The 18,379-nt window shown below is 38.3% G+C and overlaps 2 protein-coding genes across 2 annotated transcripts in view; one reads left to right on the top strand and one right to left on the bottom strand.

The window, feature by feature from the left end:
* Nucleotides 1-1,959, top strand: part of LOC103365194 (uncharacterized) — a 12,697-nt gene extending 10,738 nt beyond the window's left edge. Inside the window, exon 7 of the mRNA XM_008292564.1 lies at nt 1,032-1,959. Coding sequence (XP_008290786.1) covers nt 1,032-1,253 — 222 coding nt within the window. The 3' untranslated portion in view covers nt 1,254-1,959. The remainder of the gene's footprint in view (nt 1-1,031) is intronic.
* Nucleotides 1,901-14,621, bottom strand: ace2 (angiotensin I converting enzyme 2). The gene is made up of 18 exons (XM_008292540.1): nt 14,433-14,621; nt 14,174-14,332; nt 13,909-14,002; nt 12,590-12,733; nt 12,073-12,188; nt 11,821-11,926; nt 10,202-10,299; nt 9,869-10,041; nt 9,099-9,325; nt 8,296-8,440; nt 7,992-8,090; nt 7,230-7,352; nt 6,864-7,042; nt 4,938-4,996; nt 4,713-4,810; nt 4,511-4,627; nt 3,209-3,403; nt 1,901-3,115 (listed from the first exon to the last, which is right to left on the bottom strand). Exons 1-18 carry the CDS (start codon nt 14,619-14,621, stop codon nt 3,013-3,015), a joined length of 2,424 nt encoding a protein of 807 aa, XP_008290762.1. The 3' UTR covers nt 1,901-3,012.
* Between the last annotated feature and the right edge of the window lie 3,758 nt (nt 14,622-18,379).

Here is an 18,379-nt window from a genome sequence, read left to right as displayed (position 1 = left end):
GGTATGATATTAAGTAATCGGTACCAAGTCTGGAGTCTGTAAACTCTGTGAGACTGTAAGAAGGTACAAAGCTGGCTGGAACCAAAATCCTGATGTCAGTGCACCAACATGCTAAGAGTGGCAAAACTATTGATGTTCAACAGTTACAGATGGGTGACAAATTAAAGGAAAAAACAATATCAAGCGTCTTAGTGAGGTGTTGGGCCACCATGTATGTCCAGAACAGCCTCAATGCACCGTGATGTTGATTCTCATTGAGTCTCTGGGACTCTGCTGGAGGGATGAACACCATTCTTCAATAAGATATGCCCTTATTTAAAGATGGTGGTGGAGAGAGATGTCGAACAAGTAGGTTCAAAGTCTCCCAATGGGGCTAAGATCTAGCAACTGTGAAGGCCATAGCACATGATTTGCAGCATTTTTATCAAACCATTCGGTGAACCCTTGTTCCCTTTGGATGGAAACCTTGTAATGCTGTAAGAGACCATTCCCATCAGGACAGTTGAACAACTTAGTATAGACTTGCAGTGATGTTTCCACAACGTCTCACGGTCGGGGTCTAGATTTTCTTTAGTCACCTGTCTGTATGTTTCCCTGCTTACAATCTTGTTTTGGCATGTTAGCAGGCAGACAGACATTTGCAAATTAACGCTAAACACAAGGTGAAGCTGGAATTACATTAAATTCAGTTTTCTACATAAAGCACTAATTTACACTAGAAGTCATCTTAAGGCACTTGACATAGTAACGCTCAGACCTTTTGACATTAGATTGAAAGAAACCCAACAAATCTACCAGCAAGCTCTTGGTAATGGAGATGGGGTGGTTTTGTAGGTATCTGCACAAATTTTAGCCAAGAATAAAACCCATAAAAGTATTTCATTGGCACTGTCATTATGGTTTCAAGAGTTTATGTTTCAGGTAATTAAAACTTAATAGAAGAAAAACATTTTGCCTCTAATTTCATTGTTAGTTAAACAAGATGATTAACAGGATTGATACTTTTGTGATCCACACTTTTGTCGCTGCAGACATGCGAATCGCAGAGGCTGAAGCAGATCTCCAAGAGCGATGAGAGCACCATGTCTTTTGTCTTCTACATGAAGTCTGACAAGTCCAGACAGCGGAAGTTTGAGTCTGTGCTGCACCACGGCTGGTTCATCCACATAGTCACCGAGTCGGACAGCGTGGAAATGGCAACTCTGGACGGACACGTGGCGGCTCATTCGTTCCTCTTCGTTATTCAGAAGTGATGGAGAGTGTTTTTTGTTTATTTGTTTTCAGACATATTCCCAGTTCTCAGGCAAGTTAGTTAGCATTAAAAATTATTCTGTGAATCTTATTTGTGATTTCAATTTTATATAACAAAAAAATAAATAAATAAAAGCATGAGAGGAGCTCTTTTGTTTGAGTCATCTGGTCCAGTGAGAGAAAACCAGTGTGTGAAATTCTGCTATTGCAGAAGTGCGTAAATATGTATCATACAACTATGTATTCAATTCTGTTGTTTAAAGAGGTGTTTAAATATTGTTGTTGTTTTTGTTTTGTTTTACAAGCAATACTGTATGATATGATAATTTGAAATAAAAGGAGATGTAATCTTCATCAAAAAAGATACATACAAAGAGTAGTATGGAAACCAAAGTAATGTAACAATACATTCACTTATATAACACTTTTTTAATGTACATAAATATGAGACATTGTGAGATAAATTAAATAAATAGTCCTAAGAGTCCAATGCACACAAGAAAGTGTACACATGTCCACTGTATACAGTTGATATGTGGAGACAGCCAGACTCACTGGAAGTTAGACTTCAAGCCTCAGATCAAATTGAATGTTAACACATAAAGATGTACTATGCTTATATTTGCATACTGTGAGCTTAAAATGCCTGTTTTTTTACACATGTATATTTTATCTGAGCAATAAAATCACCAGCTTTGGTCAACAGTGTATTTGTGTATTGTCATTAAAAGAGTTAAATCCCCACAAACTGTCAGCATCGGCTTTATTTTGAAAATGCAACATTTCAGTCGTAGAATTGAGGGATGCATTTTCAATAAATGAAGTGCTGACAATGTGCAGCATTTGAAAACATTATTGTCATTTCAAAATGTGCTTTTCTTAAATACATTTCAGGTATACAATGAAAATTTGATCAAATTTGATATTTTAAAAACAAGTATCAAATAGTAATACACAAATACCTGACCCTGAAAGGCTACATGAAACATTAAAAAGTCATAGAGACAAAGATATCAACATTCCAACAATAAGACAAAAGATCACGTTTTGAATTCTAAAAATGTAATAATCTGCAAATCACAAAACACAATTTGAAAGAAAAATTTGAAATAACCTTTACTGAAAATAAAGCTTGAAACTAATGCAGTTTTTTGGTGTTATTCAAATGTTCTACGTATGTAAAAATATATTTTGATTGTATTTAAATGTGTGCTATAAACCCTAAAATTACGAACTTTTTAAACAAGTATTTGCAGTTTAATGAATGTATATTATACACTGTATTTATTATGTGTGGTAAAGACATTACTTCATTTAGGTATTTGCAAAGTACAAGGAAAGAATATATTATTATTACAAAAAGTATACTTAAATACATTCAATTGCACTTAATGGTGTCTCAGAAAAGCTTAGTAAAGTAAATTTTCTTATTGTACTACTAAGTGTAATGTTAGTGTGTCAAAATATCAGACTTTACGTAAATTCACATGGAAGTACATTTAGTATACAGCAATTAAACAGACTTTTTGTTGACAGGGATACATACTATACAATAGCTGTGAGGCTCAAAATGGAAACTCAACTAAAACTCTGATGCATATTCACATCTAACCATGATGTCAATATTGATGAGAAGCCAAGCAGCACTGGTGGGAAAACAAAACGCAATTATAAAGCTTTACTATACAATTCTTGGACAGCGACTATGACACTACGATATGCAGACGATAGTCCTCTTGTTTCTCAGCCACAGTGGGGAACTCAGAATCCAGTTTGTTCGTTGTCATTGTCCTCATAGGCTTTGTTACTGTGTCCATCAGTGTCTTCACTATAGGGATTCTCTGCAGCTACCTCTTTCGGTTTCCTACAAAAACAAGAAACACAACATGTCTCATTGTTATGCAAAGGATTGGTCAAAGATTCCAGAAATGACTCTTGGTCTTGGGAACAAACTCACCGCTTGCGCTCTCTGATACCAGAGACAACGAGGTAGACGCCCAACAGTACCACGAGGCCCATGACGATACCAAACACCACCAACCAAACCTCCACCGGTTGCTCCACTGGAGGAGCCAGTGTTGGCAGGATCCCTTCAAACTCCAGCGTCTTGTCGTCTAACTTAAAGGCCTCGTTGATTCGACCTCGAGATAACCTGTGATGGACATAGAAAGGAGTTCATTGCTGCTCACACCTATTCAGGAAAAGTTTACACAAAGTTGATTATGTCACATATTGCAGAAGGAAATTTAATTAAGATCCTAAAGTCATGATGATAGCTGATTATAATGCTAGCAATGCTAACATGCTCTCAGTTGGCAGGTATATTGTTACCATGTTTGCTATCTTCATGTGCATGTGTGCTTTTTTCCAATTAGCAAGTGTTGGGTCATAAAAGTATTCATCAACTTAAAATCTGATCATAAAATCTTAGAATCAGATCAGTTTTTAAAATTCATCCTGACAACATCAATGTCTGTACCAAAATAGTTGCCAAAGTAGTGCACTGTGTGAGAACTATGCAAGCAGTGGATAAATAAGGAAAAACTTTGAACTGCCACAGAAGTAAAGTCACTCTTTGATTCATCGTCTGGGAACCATTAATGTCTAAGCAAAATGTGAAGACAATTTGTGCAACAGTTGTAATATTTTAAAGGTGAACCGACCAACAGGCCAACAGATCCATCCCTTAACCTAATAAGACTAAAAATCATCATAACGTTCCAGTTTCAATTTCAGAAACTTCAGTTTAAACTTATGACCGCCTTTCTTCACCTTCACAAGCAGAACAAACTGAACACAACACCTGACATATTATCACCTTCTACAGTGACAGCATCAGGATGAACCCTGTAACAGAAGGCAGGAACTAGTCGTGGGGTTCCTCAAGGGTCTGTTCTTGGTCCTTTATATTTTCAACTGAGGTGCAAATAAACTAAAACTAGCATAAATATAAAACTAGTTGGTTAGAACTGGATTAACTATATATATATATATATATTTATTTATTTGTCTGATTCCTGACGAAATGAATGAATGTAAAAATGTTGCTACCTACTTACTTTTCTGACTTATCTACTTTGCAGATGCTTCTCTGTCTGTCTCAGCTATGCCTCAAAAACTCCCCCCATAAAAGATTTAGCTCGACTATTACACCTGCTTGGAACCTCTTTGACACCTTCAATGTGATATGAAATTAAAATCAGTGTTTTGGAGTATGTAACCAAATACGCTTGAGTGTTGAATGAAGCTTTTTCCTCACCGGATGGCTGCCTCCACCTCATGCTTTGGGATGATTATGGAGGGAGTTGCTGGGTCGGTCACCACAAAGTAGAAGGCGATTCTTGGAGTGACCTCGGAGTTGACGACGTTTTCTGATCTGCAGGTGCAAACGGAAAAAAGCTCTCAAACAAATGTGATGATAAAAACAAATCTTTAGTCCCAGGATAATGCAGGATACTGACGTGAAATGAAGGGTCTGGTTCTTTTGGCTGTAGTACTGCCTCATAGCATAAGCAATGCTGGCCTTAAACAGGTACAGCTCGTTGTCATTCCAGGTATACTGCAACACATATTAGGTTAATATTACTTTCCATGATATCAGACAGACTGCAAGTGGCTTCATAGCTGCACAATCTATGCTATTTCAGGTGTAATTAACACTTCTAATAATCACTAGTAATACTCACAGCGTCATCGCCCATGGCTGCCTTCAAACTCAATCTCACTGTAATGGCGTTCGCTGAAACTGTAAAAAAACAAAACAAAAAAAACCCCAAAAAAACTATTTAATCAATACTTCTGTTTAATGAATTAAGAATCTTCTGTTAAACATGTTTTTCACTTTCAGTTCTCCATATTTCATCAGCTCAAACATGGCGCATGAGAGATTTGGCTGAACTTGAACCGTTTTGGGAGGATTAAAAACAATAAATTTAAAATTAGTGTCAGTCTGATGCAACTGTAACACCGTAAGCAGCGGTCACATGTGTTTTCTTCAGGAAAAAACACATTCTAGTAACTGATGTGGTGTGACCATGCAAAAATTTGTCATTAAAGAACACCAGTGTCTTGAGGCCATTTTCCTACTTCCTTAAAAATGCCCTTGGGGACTTTTTATTTTACTTCAGTGCTTCTTCATGAAGTGGCACAGCAAATGTTTACCAGAAGTAACATCAGCTATTTTTTTTGCTTTTTCTGTCACAGCTTTTACGTAACACTGAGAGAAGTGTCAACTCATATCATTTCTATGCCTCGAGGAAAATTTTTCAGTTTAGCTGTGCCTGATATGAACTTAAGCGGAAATACTCAATCCTGATGAATTTTTTGAGCAGGTAACAAAACAGGACACAAGGAAAGGGAGCAGTTTAGTATAAGAAGACTAATGCACATCTGCACATTAAGCAGGTATCTTAGTTTTGCATGAAAGCTGGAGGAAACAGCTAGCTGTAGAAAGAAGGATCCAACTGCAGAGCACAAGCTCGGCAGGAATGTTATTTTAAGTTTTAAAGTCATTGATTATACCACTTAAGACTCAAAGTCATCGAGCACACATTGCTCAAACAAACTGATTCTGAGGAAGAACAATACTATGGAAGCCTCCACCGCACAAGTTGACAGGATTAGTTCTTTAGATTTTTAAAATATAAAATCAATGGAAGTCTGAATCTATGTTTTCAGAACTATCATTGATCTGGGAACAGATTGGGGACAGATAAGTAGTACTGTGAGGTGATGGAATAAGGGGAAACGGGTGTGGTGGGTGTGGGAGTCAAGATTAAATGATTACAAAGTAGGAGACAGGTATTCGGTGAGTGTGGGGAGTCAAGTGACTTAGGCCCTGTTAACACATAGCAAAACCGGTGATATTTCAACGTGTTTGGGCCTTTGGTTTAGACGTAAACGAAGCTACAAGTCATCAAAAACAATCATATCTGGAGATTTGGAAAAACTCCGTCTTTATGTTTGCATGTAGACAGGAGGAGACAGAGTTTGACGTCACAGTGTGCGACAAAAGCGTCATCAGCGTCATATGTGTGCGACACATGTTTACAGTTTGGCTACTGTGATAGAAATGGATGTTGTTAAAGCAGTGCTTGTTTTTACGTTTGTGCAAATGTTTCACTTCTCTGTCGGTCCAAACAAACGACCCTCGTGCCATTATCGTTGAAGTAACAGGAGGTAATTTGTGCCATTCGTTGTTGTGTTTTTTCCAGGAATCTGATTGGCTAGCATGGCTTTATGGTTCTCGTTACACTGCCCCCTATAGGTTTGGTGCGCTCATAGCAGCTTTTGCAGGTTTGCATAAACAAAGATTTTTTGAAAACAATGAAACACCCAGCTATGTGTAGACGTGGCCTTAGACAGGAAAGAGAGTCCAAGGACGTGGTAGAAACAGAGAGTGACAGAAGATGGGTCCAACAACAAAAACATAGAAGGCTGAGAGAGGAACCACAACACAAAAGACTCTCCTTTGTGTAATCAATACAGTTCAGTTCAGCCATTTCCCCCGTTTCCAGACGTTGAGGTAAGGTAAGCTAACAAGCTAAGCTATTATTTTGGGAGAAGTGCTTGTAGTTTTTGTGAGAGTAGTCGTCAGGTTCTTTTGTACTCACATGGATCTATGTCTGTCCTCCAGCCTACAATCCTGTTGTGTTTCTGGTTCTCCACCTTCAACCAGTCATGAAGTTTTTGGAAATAGTCCAACAGGGGGCGAGCATTCATCTTCACATCACCAGATATCGTCTGCAAGGCCCTGGTCCAGGACTGAGACCTTCCCAGCTCTAACATATTTCTGGCAGGAAACAATGATAATGATGTTGATGACCACAAAAATGTAATATAATGTGGAGTTGCAAAATGGAAATTAGACATTATTTCCACTATCCAGAAAATAGAAATACAAAATGTATAGATCTATCATTAGGGGCAGCCAAAACAAGTAAACAAGCCTTCAAGGCGGAACTTGACATTTTTCATACCTCAGCTTGGTTCCTGCTGCAGTAGAATTGGTAATGTCACATGACGACAAGGCGCCTGTGTGACCGGCGGCATCGCAGAGAGCTTTTTGGAACTGAAACTGGTAGATGGTTCTGGTGAAGTATCTGTATTCAAAACCAGCAGCAAACACACACACACACACACACACACACACACACACACACACACACACACACACACATCAGTGATGCTTCAAAGCAGAAATGGGAAAGACTGTTTTAAACCTGGATCCTATTCATATCATTATTATCAAATTTGAAGCCAAAGGTGTGTGATTCTTGTTTTCAGCCATATGTAGCCAAAAAGCACAAGAAAATATAATCTCAAACAGAGTATGTCTTTTCACTGTAAACACACTGGTTGTTTACATTGTAACGTGAAAACCAGTCTAAAGGCTTTATTTATGCAGTTTTGACGCTGTATTGAAGCATCTGCCCTCCAACTTTGGTTTTTCTGTACAATATGAACGACAAAATGAGTATATTTAAAGAATATGTTAGGTGTCCATGGGGGTTTACAGATAAACAATGGTTACGTTTTACTGCAATTAAATGTTTGCAACTAACAATGAAAGTAATACTTCCTTGTTCCTGTAGCTTTCCACTAAATTTCAATGACATTTGAAGTGAACTGAGTGAACACAGCTGAAAACAGAACTCTTGGTGACGCAGATTTTAAGTAAATCGAGCATCAAAGTTATGCTTTCATTTCCTTAAAGTACAGCGTCACAGCAGGACTGTTACCTGATGAAAGAATAGTCTCCGGACACATGGAACAGAGCAGGGGGGTCACAGTAGCTCTCATCTCTTGGCACTGGCTCCACCACCCCGACCAGCTCCCTCCTGTTAAAATAATACAGAATCAACACGAATACAGGCTGAACAACATTAAATACCTCTACATTTGTCCAATTTTAATGTCATGAGCACATTTAAATGCAGTGATCCTCGAAGTCAACTGGTATTTACAGAATTCACAAGAGAATTTCTACAATTTGCTCAAACTAACGGCATTATTTACAGATGTGTCGTGTAGGGATCTGCTTACTTCATCTCCCACCAGCGTGCCATCCATTCATCTTTGGAGATGTTCCCTGCAAACACCTGCCACCTCCATTCCTCCAACATGTAGGTGAACGGCAATGTGCCCACAATTGTGAGCGCTTGTTTCAGCAGGAAGTTGATCTCGGTTTCTACAGGGCAAAAAAACACAACATAATTTATAATACAGAGAGCGAAAAGTTCAAGAAATTCATTCATTGGTTAAACACACTGAACACGTTGTTTTGTTCAGTTTGTCACCTGACTGCATGTCAGACACTGTAAATGAATTTATGACAGCTCGTAAAACAGTCAACAGAGAGCCCAAGGTCATGGTATCTTGATAACGTCTATGGTGCTGAAGCTGTGTTAAACTTACAGGCCATTTGAGGGCAGCATTACACAGGCAGCCGAGACACATTATAAAGTTTAACCTCCAGTAACTCGTGTTTTTGGCCACTTAGGGTCAGTGTAAACAAACACTCATATTATCTAAGCTTATATGGCAAATTTAGTTACTAGCTGCCTTTAGACACATTTAGGCATATGTTTAAAGTTGAGTTAATCATATTTAAATCCAATATTCAGTTTTAAAGCTTTTCATCAAAAACAGCTGCATCCTGCTGGAAATGATGCTAAAAACTTGGGGGCCACAAAACCAGAACGATTTGCTGAAAAAAGCTAGAAGTCTACATACAGGAACAGCAGGGTCAGGTTCATCACTGCTTCACATATCTATTGTTCATATTTAAATACTGATTTTAATCGCTTCACTGTTTTGTAGAACCAATACTTCTACATCAGTAGTACCCTCATCGTAAACGAAGTCGGCGGGCAGGAGATCGACGCTCTGCAGGTGTTTGGGTGTTGCAGCAGAGAGGGACATGATTTCTCCGACAGCCTCGTGGAAACCTTCGTTGGCTCCATCCCTCAGAAGGTAGGACAGATTACGGTAAGCCATCTGGTACTGGTTGTGGCCCATTTCATGGTGCACTGTGAGGAAGTGGTCCATGTGGACCAGAGTGCACATTTTGATCCTGTAGATGTCACAGGAGAAGCGATCATGTCAGCAGTTAGATTGCGTGATACAGTCATTTCACAACACTATATCAGATGCAGCGCACCAATAAACAGCATGTGCAATGACATGTTTCTGATAAGTCCAATGTAGCAAACACTAAAAGCCCAGGTTAGATAAAGTCAGTTAAATCTCTGTCTAAAGAGGTTTTCTTCAGTAATTCTATTGCAATGTGAGACTTGATATACTAGAGTCTGCATTTGCATAAACTGTATCACTATAAGCAATGCAGTCAGTGTTGGAACAGCTGTACTATTGGGTTACTATTTTACAACTAAAATTTGGATTATCTTTATCAGCAGGGAAAAATGACTCAGAGTCTAATCAGTATCACTGTTTCGCTAAGTTGATATTTAAGGCTCTCATAAATATGAAATGATCTACAGTTAACATCCTTTGATCAGCTCAGCACAAAAAAAAAATTTGCTGAAACATGTGTTTCAGCATGGCTGCACATGTATGCACACATGTGAACACGTGCATGTCTGCAGATTTGTCCTACCTAAAGTCGTTTCTGTTTCCCATGTCCCAGGCTGTGGGGTGACAGACCACCGAGCGTCCATCGGTAGGTTTCGTCAGCATGGAGTTGGTCCAGAAATTCTCAAACATCTCATACAGGCCCACAGACATGAAGAACTTCTCTGCTTCTTCAAACATCCTGTTCACAGTCCAGCCCTGAAATTCAAGGTGGCATTTGATAGATGATATCAGTTCTGGTCAAAGATTTTAATGTCTTTTCATCTCTTTATTACTGCATGCACTATATCGAAATATAATTTGTAATTGTTCATATACTGGTTTTGCTTTGATGTAAAAAGAGAGAACTGAACCATACCTTTGCCACCATGGTGTTGCTGACATCAATATCTGGTTTGTCAGGGTAGGGGACTGTCAGAGGGTACAGGTTGCTCCAGAATCTTCCCCACATGTCACCTGAAAAACCAAAGGAGTAAAAAGGACATTTCTCAGTAAGTGGGCAAAATATTTTCTTCCCACAGTGGACAGTAATCAGACATATGTTACAAACTGGTGTGTTAATTTAAACCCTTAACAAAAGGATGCACCCAATAGTTTAATCTAAAAGCCAAATATTACATCTGTTGCACTTCTTTTCATTTGCAACACAGTGGTAGTGATGAAACCTGGACAACAGAGGGAGACAAACTTCAGTTCTGAACTAAAAACTTAAATAAGCATTCACATCTTTTTGCTCCCTCTGTTGTATTTATTATATCCACATACATCTACTCTGAGATCCTTCTGATAGGTGGGTATGCATAAACATTGCGCAACCTACGTAACACGAGACAAACACTGCATCCAGCAGAGGACAGGGCAGGAGGGTATTACGGTGCAAAGATTGTTGTTTAGGTGTGGTGTGTTAGACAAGGATAAGTACATTACGCGTATGTATCTGATGGAAATTTACTTTGCAGTTCATAAAATGTTGCTATGACTAAGACTTTCTGCCACCTGATGAGGTGAAGCCCTCACCCCCAACCCGAAATAGACCACCGTCCCAGCCACCACCCCAAAGAGAGTAACTGAGCATTTAAATTACACGATGAGAGAACAAGAAACATAACAGCAGACACACACTAAGGTCCAGATGATTATGGCCCTGGATGACTATTGGATGGTATTCAGCATTTTTCCAAATATGACTGTTGTATTTTTCTTTCTTTTTCACTGATTTTCTGTAAAATACATTAATTTAAAATGTGCCAGTGGTCCAGAGTAATCTCTTACCTACAGCACTCTCTGATTGGCTATGCGTCCTGACTAAAAGCCAATCAACAGTAAAGGATATACAGTAAAGTTTCTTTTAATAAAGTATAAACAAACAAACAAACAAGGGCATTTTAACAAAGTTTTGTGTTAGAGTTCATGTTATTCAAAGGTTTTTAGATTTACTGGAAATGTACATCAGTTTCAAATATTGGTCATCGGCCTCCTTGATTACTAAAAATTGGTGTCAGAATCAAACCTGAAAAAACCTGACAAACGGGGGAAAACAAGGATAACAAAAGAGAAAAATATAAAAGGACAGTATTATATTTATAAAAGTATTAATGCTAATAATAACAAGAATGAAATACATTGTGGCATAAAAAGCACGATATAAAGAAATAAAAATGGGAAAGGATACAATTAACTATTTATTCTCAGTAAATTCTAATGAAATAGGATTATTCTTGCCCTGTTCTCCTTTGTGTTATGTCCTTGTCTAACTTGCTCCTTTAGACTTTGAAGTTATTTTTGTTCTGTGGATGTTAATCATAGTGGAATGAATTGAAGAACTTTATTGTGAGGTGTAACTCTTGAATCTTCCACGATAATAAGCTCGTCAGGCTGTTGACTGTGACGTTTTCTTCCAACTATGATTCTTTTGATGGCAAAATAAAAGACAAAACACAGGACTTCTGCGATTTCTGAACTAAATCCTCCACGTACCGAGCAGGTGGGCCGGCAGAGGTCCTTGTGCATCAATGTGTCCTGGGTAGACATCGATGAGCTTGGCTCTCACATAGGCGTGTAGATCCTTGTATAAAGGCATAATCTGTGGGAAAAAAACAAACAAAACATACCTGCTGTTAATTACTTTGCACAATCAATAACAAACCATATAACCTCTTTCTCATTAATGTGGATGCACTGAAGCATGAGCCACATGTAACGGAGCCAAATCCACCAACAAGGACGCACCTCATTGTATATTGAACGGACATCATCCATTAGCTGATCTCCGTTGTACTTGTACAGAATCTCATCCTCGATGGTCTCATAGTTGTATCTCCAGTAAGCTCCGTAATCTTTGAAACCTGTGCATTTAAGTGTGTATAAGAGAGAAGTAGATCAAGCAGAAAAAAAAGAACGAAAGGTGTTATTTTCTGTAGTTTTTTGAGAATTAATTAATACAGACACCCTTTTGCACAATGATTTAAGCCATGACACTAGTGTTGCATGCATTTTGATAGCAGTGAACATAACTTTAGGCCTCAGTGGCGACAAACCAGCAGAGGTTCTTGGGAGGAGCCGTCATGTATATTCACACTGTCAGCTCTTTGTGTTCCTATCAGGCATGAGCTTCACCCATCTACAGTCTAGAGTATTAGTTTATACCCTTACGGTTCCTTGATAAGCTGTTTGTCTGTGTTCAGACCTTGACACTTGAGTTTCTTTTTCATTCACATGTTAAAAGTGTTTTCTTTGAATTCATCACCGTTGAGCTTGGCAGCTTCATTCTTCAGGTCCACGTAGTCTTCGTACAGAGGCCTCATCCTCTTGCCCACCTCTCTCCTCCAGCCCTCCCACACATGCAGACGCTCAGCGTAGTTTTGGCTGTTGGCCATTACGTCCTCCAGGCCTGTAAACAGAGAAAGACACGAGTCAGAGACGAAGCAGAGCCTGCACGGATCTCAGATAAATATTGTACTTTTTATCAAATCCAAAAACAATACTAAATAAAACAAGTATGATTGCAGTGGTGGAATGCTGTGGATCAAAGGACATTTACTCATGTTATGTACTTGTTCTACTTTATAATAATTTGTTTTTAAACTACTAAATTTCAGAGGGAAATGGTGTATCTTTTACTTTACAATAGATAAAGTATAAGCTACTTTTTGTTTTAAGATATAGTAAGTAAAATAATTGATCCGTTTGTGTATTTTTTAGAATCATCTGTATAATCTATATGTAACAATGTTAAAGCTTTTATTCATAATTGACATTCTTGATACCTTTAGTACATTGTGCTACTAATACTTCTGTACTTTTACATACTTACTTTTTCTACCACTGTATGGCAGGGGTGTATGAATACTGTATCACCAGGTAGATGTCTCAACATGTACCAAAAGTAAAAGTACTCGTTTTACATAAATACGGCCTATGACCAATGTGTTTCTAAATATGAACTTATCACATTGCTAATATTGATAAAAGAATGTGTTAGCAGCATTTTACTGTTGTACCTGGTCAATGTAATGCTAGCTACTTGATTACTTTATACAGTCAGGTTGTTAAATCCAATGTCTTGATTTGGCAAAATATTGGATGATTTTACATCGACCATGTGAGATGTTTAAAACGGGAAAATCTTTTTGTGGAAAGGCTAGCAGCTTAAATCTGTGGCAAGTGGATCCAACCACACAGTTTGAAAAGGCTGGGAACTACACTGCTGTTGTAAAAAGTATAATATTTTGCTCTTAAATTTAGCGGAGTAGAAGCCTATGAAGCACAAAACTGAACTATGCAGGTAAAGTTCAAGGACTTAAAAATTGTATTTAAGTAAATATTCTTTGTTACTTTCCACCACTGGAGATACGAAGGCGTGATCTTGTATTTGAACCTGTTTTTTTGTCAGAGTAACAAAATAGAGAACTAAACTTGTAGGTTAATGAATCTTTGTTCCAGAACTTCATTAAACGTAATTTTCCTCTCCAGACTGACTGTTAATTATAAACTGCATTATCTGACTTTGGCTGACAGGTGGACAGGTTACAATAACTGCTACTTAATAAGTGTGTAAGACTGTACCTGGTTCCAAAGTCTGGCAGTTCAAGGGGTCGTCCTTCAGACACACCGTGGCTGTGCTGTAGATTGTATTCATCTCGCTCATAATCTTACTCAGCTGTAAGTACATTTTAAAGGAAACACAAGGATGAAATATTCAGTTTAATGTGAATCGTTATGGAACACTGACGACATAATTATCTCAATAGGAAGGATGTTGTTTTGTTTTTTTTAAAACAAGGGACACATTTTTAGATTATGTAATACATTGAAAAATGACTTGTCTTACATGAGCAGCTTTATCTGCGGACAGAGCACCGGAGCCTTTGTCTTGAAGGGATATAAGCTGTAACTTGATTTCTGGGTCCTTGATCTGGTCCACATTGAATCTTTGGGACTCTTCTGACATCTTAGAGTAGAACTCCCCCCATACTTGCCCCTCTGCTGACTGTGTAGAATGACACATAAGAATTATATACATCAGCAACTTGCATCCAAACTCTTAATATGATCAATATTTTTTGGGCAAATGTTTGATCAACACTTACCAGTTTGTCTGAGTTCTCCTTTGTGATGTTGGTGTTGTAGGCCCATGATGCCAGGGAGTACTGGTACATACGTGCAGTGGCGTCTATGTCAAATTTCTGCAGGAACTCCCTTGCCTGGCTCTCCATGTCCGACTGAGCAGTAACAGCACAGGACACAGCCAGCAGCGTTACAAGAATCCTAGCAGACATCTTGGCTGCTTCAGCTTCATCCACAAGCACAAACTAACTCTGATGAAGGAGGGACACTGTACTCTGTTATACAGTTTCAATAACCTTCTGTGCTGCCTTGGCCTTTGGACAGTAGAGCCATAACTGAGGGTGTTTACAGATAGGATGTTTCAGAGGAACAGGGAACGTCAGTGGGCTGTCTTCACATCGGAGGGAGTCTGTGTTATACTTTGATATATTATCAGTCGCAAAATAGACACATTATCTCTTTTGTAACATGTACTGTCAGTTATATTTGCATGTAGTGAGTTCTTTGGATAAGGTCTCTTTCTGTTGGCTGTCGGCCAGTGGACACAAACAATCCAAAACTTTTTGTGTAAAATGAAAGGCCTGCTGAACAAGTGGGCAGGATGATTGATGTTTAAATTACAATAAATACAATGTGAATCAAGTGTAATTTCAAACAACAGTGCTTTACTAAAAAACCTGCACCTTACAGTCATCGAAAGGCTCCAAAATACATAAGTAATGAGCAAATTATGGAAGAAATTGCTTCCACTGACTGTTCCATTTTGGTGTTTGACATATGGCTAAACTTATGGAAATTGCTCTAATTATTAGATTTTGACAATCTGTTCTGTTTGTTATCCTATTTCTTTGTTTCAATTCTTGTTTTAGTACACACAAAGTTATAATTGTCACCGTTATTAACAAAACAAGGAAAATATAATCTGAACACCAAAAGCACAAAGAAATACAAATTTTGTTCATGTGCTCCTTGTTTGTTCTGCAGACTTTATCTGTCATTTCTTAAAGAAACGCAGCAATCTGAGGTGAAAATGTCAAGAAAACAGGAAACAATAGCTTTAGATGAGTGTGCAACCTCCTTATCTGGTGGTGGCGTATTTCCCAGCACGGATAAAATGCAAACCGTGCACTGTTGGGTCCTAAACGCTGATAAGAAATCAACTGCAAAGGTTTATTATTTACATTTATTACCAACACCAACAGATCGATAGATAATAGAATATTAGTCACCTGCTTCTTCTGCTCTAAACGAATCAATAATTCACTAAAAACCCACAAAAGCAAAAAACAAAACATTGAACTGAATTATAAGTATTTGCATCCACAGCAGCAAACATAAAATCACTCCAAGAAATCTCTCTGTTCTCTGCACTGACTGAGGCTGACAATCATCATGGAGAGATGACAGCTTGTTTTCATATTTTATCTCTTCATTTATTTGTGTTTTAGCAGTTCCACAATTCTCACTGAACCTGTTTCTATCAGAGCAGCACATGCACTTAAAATGAAGTGCACAAGTTTTACATTCCTGGTAACGTGAACTTGATACAACAGCACCTTCCTATGGAAACTGTTGGTATCACCATGCTCATTAAAAGAAGTTTACATTTCCCCCCCAAGTCTGTCTTACCTTTAACTATTACTTACATGCCTATTTGAAAATTAAAAGCTTTCTTGGCAGTTCCTCCTGTCCATACTAGCAATGAAGAGATCAATTTTCTGTGATTCCAACGTAGGTTACAAAATCCACAGTTTTTGTTCTGGGTAGAAATGCTATACTAAAAGGTCAGCCAGGACCAAATCTCAACAGTTCGTCTGATATAACCACAGATGGATGCTGGATTTTTTCTTCTTCTATAAATCAGAAAACATCTAAATAAATCAAAAAATATACAATCACAGTTTAAATCAAAATGTCAGGACAAACAAATTGCTGCTTCATTAATGCGTCGTCTGTTCTGGCATTTCCACTGTCTTCAAAGTATTAAACATTGTAATCTGCTTCAAAAAAAGCCACGATACAATCCTATCCATGAAATATTAACCAAATAATGCACGAGGTTACGAAGTCCATTCTTTAACTCACATTGATTCTCTTTTGTTTCACAGGCTGCGGTTAAATCATTTACTGGCAATATTCTAGCAAAATGACAGGCTGTGCAGAGCTGAGTCAGCTGTCTGCATTTCAGGTAAGCTACATAGTTTGTGAAGAAAATGTTATTCAGGTATTTAAACTTGTGTTTTAACTTATATTGTCATCAATGTAGGAAAGTAATCTATCTGTGACAAGTATGGACAAGAGGAATAGAAGTCAGACAAAAGTAAGTGTAAATGCCCAGGACTAAAAAAACAAACAAACACACAAACAAAATAATAATAATTAAAGCCACAAGCGGCGATGGACATTCACACCTACGGACAATTTAGAATCGCCAATTACCCTCAACATGTTTTTGGACCTTGTGGGAGGAAGCTGGAGAACCCGGAGAGAACCCACGCTGTGTGGGGAGAACATGCAAACTCCACGCAGAAAGATCCCAGGTGTCCTCACCGGGATGCGAACTGGCGACCCTCTTGCTGCGAGGCACCGATGCTAACCACCGAGCCACCTTGCAGCCTGTTTTGTTTTTTTATTGTCAGATTTTTTCAGATTTAGTTGTTAATCTGGCGGCAACCAAGTGTGTCTGCTTGATGTCTGAACAAACACCCCGGTCACTTGTCCATAAGAGTCAGCCCAGCAATCTTACCACATCACACCTTGTTACATTTCCATATTACTTTCAAAACAGCACAAGTCTGAATGAAGTGTCACATTAACAGATAGACACATGCAAGAAACACTACTTTGAGTTGTGTGAAGTGATGTCGGGAAGGATTGTTCCACATTTCAGTGTTAATACTCATTTAAAAATGTTACAGAGAGCAAAAGACACAGTTTGTGTGCCTGAATCACAACAACACCTTTCTCAGTCAGTTTGCTTGACAGTTTCAAATCTATTCGGCTACAAAACGAAATGTTCATAATATTAAAACTTTACACAACAAAAACAAACACTAACTGCCTTGATTAATGATACTTACCAATAATGAACATAATCCAAGTTTTTCTCCACAAGACAAGAGCTGTGGTTTGTTGCTTCCAGCTGTTTAGGACTCTTTCCTTTGAGGTTATTAAATACCTGCAGCATCAGACAGCAGCAGGATCCACAAACGTCTCAGAGGAGAGAGAGAGTTGAACACATTTGTGCAAGTGGACGATACATGTCTTCACATCAGACACACAGAATCACACTTTAGTTTGTTGCTTCCAGCTGTTTGGGACTATTTCCTCTGAGTTTAGCAAATATCTGCAGCATCGGATAGCAGCAGGATCTACAAACATCTACACACATTTACTTTGTTACCGTTATCATTTGTACTTAGTTATAATTATTCCAGACATGGAGACAGGATCGATCAGGATCTAGCAGCAGGTCAAGCTGTGGACGCTTGTTTATCTCAGACAGATGTAATGTCACAGAGTCAGTTTATCAGCTACAGTTGAACATTTTGTTACATCACATTGTTCTCAGGTTGAATCCTGAACTATTATTTTCACTGTTTTAGAAATCAGAACTAAACTTGGCTGTTAGTTATTTGAAAACTTGGATCAGCTGCTGTTTGTTCAGGTTTAGTCTCTTCTTTCATTAACAGATTAATGAGGCAGCAATGTTTCATATCTCATGTCTGAAAACGGCTTTTTACAGGTTTATGGACCGGGACCTGATCTGGAACTTCATGGAACTTTTACAGTTTCACTATCAAAGACTCCCTCCAGTGAAGATCCAAGTTTTTACCTTGTTAACATGTTTCTTTTGGTGTTGTTTATATGTTGGAGTGAAAATAAGCAGCCAACACCTTAACCAACTGCAGATGATGGTCTCAAAAACCCAGATTTAGACTTTGGGAGGAAGAAACCTAAGAATCCAGTT

Source organism: Stegastes partitus, unplaced genomic scaffold, assembly GCF_000690725.1.
Source record: "Stegastes partitus isolate 25-593 unplaced genomic scaffold, Stegastes_partitus-1.0.2 Scaffold817, whole genome shotgun sequence".
NCBI lineage: Eukaryota > Metazoa > Chordata > Actinopteri > Pomacentridae > Stegastes > Stegastes partitus.
The sequence above is the reverse complement of the archived record's forward strand: the minus strand, read 5'-3'. Positions and strand labels throughout refer to the sequence as shown.